This window comes from Nuphar pumila, chromosome 9 (genome assembly GCF_984573655.1).
Source record: "Nuphar pumila chromosome 9, dmNupPumi1.hap1.1, whole genome shotgun sequence".
NCBI classification, from domain to species: domain Eukaryota; kingdom Viridiplantae; phylum Streptophyta; class Magnoliopsida; order Nymphaeales; family Nymphaeaceae; genus Nuphar; species Nuphar pumila.
Window position 1 is genome coordinate 9,032,883 of NC_143257.1, and position 10,433 is coordinate 9,043,315.

Consider the following 10,433-nt stretch of genomic DNA (forward strand, 5'->3'; position numbering starts at 1 on the left):
GCCGCAAATCCAGTATTTCACTAGCAGACTAAGCATATCGAGCTCGATTGTCATCTTGTTCGTAAAAAAATGCACTTAGGAACCATATGAACTAAATATGTTTCCACAAAGTTATAACTTGCAGATGTGTTCACAAAGGCCCTTTCGCGAGATCAATTTCAATTCCTTATACACAAGCTGGGAGTCACAAACCTATACTCTCGGGTTAAGAGGGAGTGTCAAAGAGAAGGGGGAGCGTCAAAGAGAGAAGGATGACACACAAGATCACGCATGATCATGATGGTCATTTGGAAACTCTAGTATTTTTCTTGTTGTATATAAGTTATCTGTAACAACTTTTTGCGACGGTTTTTTATCTTTCTGTTTTTCTATCCCTATGCTCAAGGGATGTCAATATTCGGAGTATATATATAACCTTCGTACGATTCAATGGGATATATCAAATCTTCCTCGACTTGTATCAAAGATTGTCCAACTGGATTATACAAACACTAGACAATAACAAATATACATCCTGAAGTTACACACACTTGCCTTTTTAAAATACGCCCCCTCCATGTTTAACCATATTTTGCCAGGACAAGCACATTCTGGTTGTGTATGGCAGGATCTCATATGCCATGAGGATCCTCTTCAACTTTGTAAAATTCTCATCATCTAAAATGCACTTGGGTTATGTTCAAACTCCCCCACAACTCGTACTGTTCTCTTCACATGTTCAAAGCCATATATAGCTCCCACCATTGTGATGAATGATCAGGATAGCAAGACGATTCCAAGCCGTAGGATCTGCCAGGGAGGCAAAGGGAACCGTAGCCATCGCCGTTGATACCCACGAGGTTCTCTTCCTCTTCCTCTTCCTCTTCTTCCTTCCCGGAGGATTTCTCCAACGTTTGGGTGCACTCTCTCTCAGAAAACAAAACCAACCTCAGATCCGATTCTCCTTTCGCCAATAGTACTTCTTTCTCACTGGGCTTCCCGTCTGCGCTTTCCGAGTCGCCATCCTCGGAACCCGGTTCGTATCTTGACTTCTTCTCTCTTGTGCCCAACTCGGGCTGCTTTCCTACGAGACTGCTCAATTTCTGCAACTGTAAAAGCAACCAAGAGTTTGGTTAACCGGGCCAGCAACATTTTAATCAATAAAAAAAAAACTATTTTTTGATATTTTAATGTTAAAAATATTTTTTTTATTAAAATAAAACTTTAAACTAATAACAAATATTAAAATATTATCCATACGTGTCTGTGCCCACGTGTCCCTCGTCTCACCATGGACGTACCACTGTGACAGAATCCAACTAGTTCACCATCCTAAGCCAAAAATCCTGCACTAATTAAGTAGGATATGGGGTGACATGACTAAGATTGAGTTGCTTGGTTTTCAAAGGCCGATTAACTGGAATGAATTTGCAAAATTTGACCAAGCTAATCCAGTCACTCATCAGATCAATAAATCAGGTTCAAGCCCTAGCCACCTTAAACCGACTTGGCACAAGAAAAAGAATACCAACATAGGAATATTAAAATTTTTTATTAATTTCTCAGCACTAGCATCTAGCTAGTCTACAAAATTAACTAGTCAGATAAGGGATTTGTAATTAAAAATTGCTTTTACGATCCAAAGGGGTTTGGAGTAGTGGGAAGGTCCTAGGCTGCTAGACAGATGATCTAGATTCAAATCTTGTGGGTATCAGCCCCGGTGTGTGTGTGTGTGACATAGTGGGGGTAAGGTCTTGGTTGCTAGATGGGCAGTCAAGGTTCGATTCTCATGGGTGTTGCCTCTTTGCGCAAGCCAATGCATAACATAGGCTTCTGGGGCAGGGGTCCTAGACTCAAAGTTTTATGCTGCCGGCACGACGACCTATGACAGGCTGAGCCAGCGCGCCAGGTCTTTATGAAGGGTGCGGTTTCTTCTGTTATAGATTTAAAAAAAAAAGGTTGACAGCATACTCCAGTATAGCCAGGTCTTTCACATGGAGGATGGTTTCTTCGTTCCTCGTAAAAAAAAATAAATGAAAATAGCTTTTCTGTCCAACTTATCATTTTCTCAATCTTTTGGAAAAAGTTTCCTTTCAGAAACGAAAAAGTTTTCTAATGAATACAACACGCCCATAACCAGTAAACATGTGATAACCTTTACCTGCTCTAAGATGGACTGCTTCTCTTGTTTGAGAGACTCAAAACTAGCAAGTAAAGCGTCATAGTCTGCCTTGAGCACACTGTAATCTTTCTCAGTCTGCTTTGCCTTCCAACGAGCCCTCCTGTTCTGGAACCATATAGCAATCTGCCTCGGGTGCAATCCGAGCTCTCGAGCTAGCTGGACCTTCTTCCTTGGTTCGAGCCTCGTGGACTCGGTCTCAAATATCCTCTCCAAGGACGCAATCTGTTCATCGTTGAACCTCTTCTTCTTCCTCTTCTTCGAGAGATTTATGCTCACCAACGGATCTGATTCGTCTTCTGTGCTATGCTCTTCCTTCATCATTATGTGAGGGAGCGTGTTGCTTTATTCTCCTTCGATCTCTAACAATAATTAATTAGGAAGATGGCCAGAATGGTTTAGATGGGTTTGGTTGGTGGGTGCAGATAATTATATAAACAAACGTTTGGATGAAGTTTTTGTGATGGAGTGGACCAATCAAATCACGTCGCGTGTGGAATTCTCTTTGTTGTTTATCAATTTTTTTTTGTCTTTTTTTTTCTTCTTTTGTTCTTATAATTACAGGCTTGAGTTGAGCCAAACGTGAACGAGCCGGGGGATCAACAGCCGAGATTGAGGTAACTTTCAAGGGAGTAGGGATGGCAGTGGACCGGGGTGGGGGACAAGGTCTCCACCCCTGCCCCGTTTCAAAATCTGAACCTTCATCTCTGCCTTCATCCCGGCATGAGGATTGATTTTAACCTCCACCCCCGCCACCATCCCCGTTTCATGTCCTTCATCCCCAGTCCAAACGGGGGTAAGGCAAGGCAGGGCCCCGTTTCTCCTTGGTCTATAGTCATTCCTTAAAAGATTGGGGGCGGGGAAAGGCGGAGATTGAGACGGGGATGGGGCGGGGCGGGGCGGGGCGGGGGAAAGAGTAAGTCCATCCCCGCACGGGGAAAGATTTTAACCTTCATCCCCGTTTCATGCCCTTCATCCCTGGTCCAAACGGGGCAGGGCCCCTATATCCCCTGGTCCACTGCCATCCTTACAAGGGAGACATATATAAATCAAGGGCAGTTTGCTTATTTTGTGGAAGGTAAAGAAAAAATGAATGATGACTAGGGCTGTCAATGGGTCTGGCCGATACTTGACCCATCAGGGTGTACCGAACCCGCCCAAATAACAAAGTCTGAGATTCGGGTTTTGCTGCATCATGAAAATGAAATCCCTAACTCAGATTCATATAATTTCAGAAGTTTACTTTTACTTAAAATATATAGAAAACAATTGGTTTGGGTCGGGTATCCGGTAAAAAACTCAGTCAGATCAGATACCCAACAAAAAATCATAACCCAAACCTGGCCCACATATTGCTTCGGGTCGACATTTTTTATGCCCATACCAAAAAATTCATGTTAGAGTAGAGTTTGATACCCGGTACAAACCCGAGCCATTGGCATCCCTAATGATGATACAGTGGGAGGCTTCCTAATGCAACGATTGTGTGCAATCTAGGGCAATACATTAATTTGGATGTGCTTATGCTAATCTGAACTCTTAGGTTTTCTGAGGTAACTCCAAACAAGTGTATTTAATTTGCAGCTACTTGCTGGTATAGGCAAAGTTCATTTTGTATGAAGATTATTACTTTTTTTTTCTTTCAGAAAATCCCTATGAAGAATATTATAGCGTTAATCTTATTATAAAATGCTAGATCATAGAGTAAATGTTTGAGATTCAACATCTCAGATTCAATATTCACACTTCAAAGGACTGAGAAAACGACTTGCTTTATTACAAACAAAATCTCATCTTTTGACATACACAGGATACAAGTGATCCTATTTCAATCCTAGCTGTCCAGACCGATTCATCTGGACAGCTATGATCAGTCTAAATCCAGGTGAGAATGTGAATCAATCCTAACCATTGGTTGGATGGCTAGGATTGAGTGTAAGATGTAACCCATCCTATGTCAAAATGATGGGATCCGTAATAACTCTAGTACCACTAGGTGTGGGATCATAGTGTAGATCTTTGATATCTTTGCTTTGTTCTTGCGTCGAATATCAAATGCCCACATACGTTGCTTGAGTATGAAAGAACATGGTCCTCCTTTTAAGTGCACATTAGGCTCGAACTATATTCTAAGCCCACTCTCTAGGGTTGAACGAGACAGCTGGATGGTTAAGTTCATAACCGATGAGTCAAGTGTTCGAATTGCACCGAGTTATCTAACCAAGTTTAATTAGCTCGAGCTCGGCTCGTCCCTAAGAACACGATCTGGCTCGTGTGAAAAGAAGTATGTGTTCTAAAGAATGAAACCAATGAGATTTAAACCCTGAACCTCCAAGTTAAGATCTATCTACTCTAACGAGCTATACCACATTACCTTTGTGGTTCGGTTTGCTGCAATTACATAAACTGAACATGAATTGGTTTGTGATGAACTAAGCCAAACCAAGTTGCAAGCTGCTAGGTTCGTTTACCAGCCCTGACTGAAAACAAATGAGCAAGTTGGTGATGTAAGTGGGTGTGAGTTTAACCCATGGTTCTATACATCGTACTTGATTTATCTAGACCAAGCACAGCAATGTATAAAGTCTCAATGGTTTGTACAAGAATATGCAGAAGAATACAAAGCATAGGGGCCCTTCACAGTTGGGTGCAAATCCCCTTCTGTTTGCTTGCCTGAAAAATACAAAGAGCAGAAAAATCCATTATGGTGGGTCGCACCACCCGTCCTGAATTAAACTTTACAAATTCTAAGCCCTTCATGAGGGCGGATGAGGCACAATCACATTGCACACTTTGAATATGCCGCTGCATCTGACTGCCTTTCATAGGGGTGGGCATCGGGCCCGGCCGGGCCATTTACTAACCGGCGAAGTTTTGGTTCAGTTTTTAATGGATTCGGGTTTGAAGAGAAGCCCAAGGCTCGACTCATTGGTCCATTGTGAAGCGGGCCAGGTCCGGCCCGGCACGGTCCGAACCCATTTATTTTCTTTTATTTTCATGGTATGACAAAACAAACTTAAATTTTAATTAATGTAATTAATTAAATAAATAGTAATAATTAACAAATAGCAAGTTCTCATGCAACTAATTAGGTAAATAGTAATAGTTATCCACGTTACTATGTAATAGTTAATTTTAAAATTTTACCACCAAGGTGGTATCTCATGTATTAAGTGGGGTCCTGTGTCAAACTGAACGCCCAGGATTAGGGATGGCAGTGGACCGGGGGAAAGCGGGGCCTCGCCTCACCCCGTTTGGACCGGGGATGAAGGCGGGGACGAAGGTTAAAATCCATCCCCGTCCGGGGGTGGAGGCGGGGATGGACGTGCACTTTTTCCCGCCCCGATCCCCGCCTCATCCCCGCCCGACCACTTTTCCCTACAATATCCCCGCCCTGCCTCATCCCTGTTTGAACCGGGGATGAAGGACATGAAACGGGGATGAAGGCGGGGATGGAGGATAAAATCCATTCCTCGCCGGGGATGGAGGCGGGGGTGGAAGATAAAATCTTGAGGCGGGGCGGGGGTGGAGACCTTGTCCCCTTCCCCGCCCCGCCCCACTGCCATCCCTACCCAGGATCGAATCCCTCTGCCACATGAGGCCCCTATTATTCTAATAGGGGTCCCCCTAACTCCAGCTAGCCTTTCAAAAAAAAAAATATTAATTTTAGAATTTTTACATTATTAAAAAATTTATAAATAATTAACTCAGGCCCATTGAGCCTACCCGAGCCCAGTACCTAACGAGCCCAAGTCTTAAGAATCATAGACCAAACTCAACTCATGGTGAACTGAGTGAGCTCGACCCCGGTTGCCTACCCATAGCCTCCCATCTCTGCTGTACAGCCTGTCAGCTACGGGACCCAACAAAAGATAGAGGCCAATCAGGTGCATGGGCATACTGCAGTGTGATTCCACCTAATCTGTGGTCGCCACATAGTGTACACGTCATCGTCTAACGTAACGACAGAAATACTTCGGATTTCTAAACTTTCCTCCATTAAAAAAAAAAAGCAAGTGGTAAACTTATTTTCGTATGGTTTTCACTATTCCTTTTTTTTTCAATAATATTTTCTTCGCTACTCTTAACTCATGGTGGTATTTAGTAAAAGTTTTCAAAAGAATTTATTAGAAATTTTGTAAGTAGGGATGACAGTGGACCGGGGGAAAGCGGAGCCCCGCCCCGTTTGGACTGGGAATGAAGGGTATGAAACGAAGATGGAGGCATGGACGAAGGTTAAAATCCATCTCCGTTCGGGGATGGAGGCGAAGATGAACTTACACTTTTCCCTGCCCCGTCCCGTCCCGCCCCGCCCCATCCCCAATCCTTCTAAAGGATGGCAATAGACTACGGGAAACGAAGCCCCGCCCTGCCTCATCCCCGTTTGAACCGGGGATGAAGGACATCAAACGGGGATGAAGGCGGGGGGGGTGGAGGTTAAAATCCATCCCCGTGCAGGGATGGAGGTTTTAATCTTGAGACGGGGAGCCCCCGCCCCCACCCCCGCCCCCGCCCCCGCCCCCGCCCATTGCCATCCGGCCCATCCCTATTTGGCTGAGCCGAGCCGAGCCGAGCCGAGCCACCAGCGTTAACTAAACATGAGCGCACAGCTGGAGGGGCGATGAAAAGACAAATGTGTGAAGCTGACTCAACAGGGTCGCTACCTGGTCTTTATGTATACGACAAGTCACACAACACTCTGTCGATACCTATCTGCCAGCTGGAGCCAATCACGTGTCGACACCTGGGTTCCTTGAATTACGAAAAAAAGCAGATGCTTCCCCCAAAGCATCACATCCCAACTCAGCGCCCTCGTGTCCACACTAAGCCTTCTCGCTTGTGCACGTTTGGCTCTTGCCACTTGGGACCGAGCGACACGTGTATTAAGACGTAAACGCAAAGTTCAAGTGCAATCACATTGCACAATTTAATTTGCCGCTGCACTTTGATCCACTCCTTTTATCTTCCGATGGGCCCCCACAGCTGACAGGTTTGTACGACCTGTTCTGCCATCGTTAAAGAGATAGTCGGAGGTGCGTTCACACAAAGATCTGTTGAAATCACGTTACATACAGAAAGTGTGCTGCGGTACCTGAGAGCCCTTGGGCCCACCATAGCTGACACAGGCTGTATTAATAAACGCTGTAAAGCAGCGCACTTGTATGTGCAATGTGAATGCACCTTATCCTCACTGGTTCACACATGGGCGAGAGGGTTGTGTATGTTCGCCCCCGATGATTCACTGAATCCCACGTCCGTGTTCGGGGGATCGAATGAGCGCCACGTATTCATGCACATGGGGCTCGTATTCCCGTGTATGTTGACATAACTTTGCATCGGACTCTGGTGCTGTTGCAAAGACTTAATCACCCTTACTTGCTTTTCTTGCCCTGAAATGACGGTTCGAGGAAATGACAAAAATATCCTCCATTCAAAAGTTGTGAAACGACGGGTGGGGAAAAGGACAAAAAAACAGAAATTCCAGAAAGTTTGATGTTAACCATTTAAAGTGGAGACGTTCGCCTGCGCCATCTGCTGTAACAGTGCTCCCATTATCAACGTTCCAGTGTTACAAAACATTCCAGTGTCTTCTCTTCATTACTGCTGTCGTTAGGCATCATGGAAGAAAGCAATGATTCACAAACATTCCAACCAGTGCCATCAAGGCACAGTGAGTAGCTTTTCATCTCATCATGCTATCGATGAAGAAGGCATGTCGTCTTGTGTGCCATTAAGGCATTGTTTGGTTATTGCAGGTAGATCTTGTTATTACGAAGGTTGGAAACTTATCGATATTTGTAAGACACTGGGACTTGTTGACAAGAACGCTTGTTTGCAGATGCTAGGAAGGGCCTCTACCCCATCAGGTATCCTACAGTCACTCATCATATGCATTGTATCTCAAACCGCTGTATTAGTAACAGACTCTCATTTTTGTGAGATACATTTTTGTTAGTTAATATCGATTTGTTTGCTATTATGTTCAAGTTCTTCCTTATCGATTTGTAATTTATTGTGCGATATATTTATCGACCTTTTAGATAGTATGTTTTTGTGTCGTCGAGTTATAAGTTATAAAAACTGAACTGCCGTATCGATTTTCAATATCTGACAAATCGCTATACATATCGTTTTGTAAGATATTATATGTTTTGTAATATGTATTTGTAAGATATTTGTACACAGACTTTGAAAACGTTTGGGTGCAGAAACACATCTTGACACGCATGGCGGGGCGATTTTCGCATGCATATCGTTGCTCTCTCAGCGACTTCTATTGAACTCGCTTTAGAGCCTCGTGGATATTATGATAGCGTTATCGTCAACACACATGTACGACATGTTTATTTTATTGGCATGGTAAGCGACACGTCGATGCTCAGCACAAGCAAACATCAAACCGCACTTGCTTTGATACTTTCATTCATTAAATCGTTGCTTTGACTTGCGTAACCCTAGTGGTATCCGTTCTTATATGCATCCTGATTAAATCGTAGTAAACCTATGCCGCTTGCTAACGAAAATTGATATATTGCTTACAAAACATTCTATTGTCTTCTTTTATTTGTCGTTGTTGTTAGGCATTAAGGAAGAAAGCAATGATGCACAAACATTCCAACCAGTTCCATCAAGGCGGCGTGAGTAGCTTCTCAGCATCATGCTATCGATGAAGAAGGCATGTCGTCTTGTGTGTCATTAAGGCTTTGTTTGGTTATTGCAGGTAGATCTTGTTCTTACGAAGGTTGTAAACTTATCGATATTTGTAAGACGCTGGGACCTGTTGACAGGAATGCTTGTTTGCAGATGCTAGGAAGGGCCTCTACCCCATCAGGTATCCTACATTAACTCATCATATGCATTGTATCTCAAATCGCTGTATTAGTAACAAACTCTCGTTTTTGTGAGATAATATCGACTTGTTTGCCATGTTATTGCAAACACAAATTGATATATTGCTTAAAACATTATTGAGCTTATCATCAGGTTGTAATAAAGACGATGTAGCTCAATCAATAGAAAAATCTGGAGAATTGAATATCTATACTTATGACCCAACTGAAGAATTGAACATCTGCACTAACGATGCACATGAAAAGAAAGGTGCAGGCATTAGACCCACTATTGACTTGAATGTTTCAGTGGAAGAAATGCAATTCAATGATGAGGTAGACTACCATGACATCGCACATAATAAAAGTGTATGCACCGGGAATGTACACGAAAGTACACCTGACTTCAATGTTCCAGGAGAAGAAATGCAATTCAGTAATGATCCTGATTTTGATGTCAGTACACTTAATAAAACCGTAGGAACTGGGAATGTACATGGAATTGCACTTGACTATGTTCCTGTAGAAGGAATGCATTTAAATAATGAAGAAGATGCATATAAATTTTACAATGATTATGCCTTAAAAGTTGGCTTCAGTGTGAGAAGGTTTTCTTGGTCAAAAAATGCACAGGGTGTCTTGGTTAGAAAGACATATGTCTGTTCCAAGCAAGGTTGGAAGAAATCAATGGGAAATCCAACTAGGAGCACGGCAGAATCAAGATGTGGATGTCAGGCGAGATTGGTTTTGAGAAGACATCCGAATGGGAAATTTGTCGTGCGTACTTTAATCAGTGATCATAATCATGATTTATCTGCATCATTTATGACTCCTATGCTAAGGTCACATTGTAAAGTAACTGTAGCTCATGCTGCAATGACTGAAATAGCCGATAGCGCCGGCATTGCACCAAGGAAGACATACAATTTGTTTACCCGCATAGATGGTGGTCGCGAAAATGTGCCATTCACACCTTTGGATCTTAGAAACCACTTGAGCAGGAAGAGGACAGATAACATGAATAACGGAGAAATATGTTGTTTGGTTCGTTACTTACAGAATAAATCAAGCAATGAACATGGTTTCTTTAGTGCAATGCAAGTGGACGCAGATGGATATGCCGTGAATATGTTTGGTCAGATTCAAGGTCTAGATTAGATTATGAATGCTTCAATGATGTGCTTGTGTTTGATACTACAGTAAAGATTAACACTGAACAATGGCCATTTGCGCAGTTTGTGGGAGTGAACCATCACGCACAGAGTTGTATATTAGGCGGTGCTTTTGTGTATGACCAGACCAAGGAAACCTTTGAGTGGTTGTTCAGAGTATTTACACAGGCAATGAACGGGAAGCATCCTGAAACTGTACTCACAGATGGTGATCACGCAATTGCGGCTGCAATGCTTCATGTGTGGCCAGATGCACATCATCGCCTGTGTTTG

General features: G+C 43.2%; 1 protein-coding gene across 1 annotated transcript; it reads right to left on the reverse strand.

Moving 5' to 3' along the window:
- Positions 1–455: 455 nt before the first annotated feature.
- Positions 456–2,552, reverse strand: LOC149828387 (uncharacterized). Its single transcript, XM_090016832.1, has 2 exons — positions 2,141–2,552; positions 456–1,088 (listed from the first exon to the last, which is right to left on the reverse strand). The coding sequence occupies exons 1-2, from the start codon at positions 2,480–2,482 to the stop codon at positions 711–713; spliced, it is 720 nt and encodes a 239-aa protein (XP_089872958.1). The 5' UTR covers positions 2,483–2,552; the 3' UTR covers positions 456–710.
- Positions 2,553–10,433: the final 7,881 nt, after the last annotated feature.

What these genes read in the sequence shown, in the direction of transcription:
- LOC149828387 (XM_090016832.1), bottom strand. Translation starts at nt 2,482, where the DNA reads ATGATGAAGGAAGAGCATAGCACAGAAGACGAATCAGATCCGTTGGTG. An exon ending in AGCAGTCCATCTTAGAGCAG is followed by an intron (nt 1,089 to 2,140) that starts GTAAAGGTTATC and finishes TTGCTTTTACAG; the next exon opens with TTGCAGAAATTGAGCAGTCT.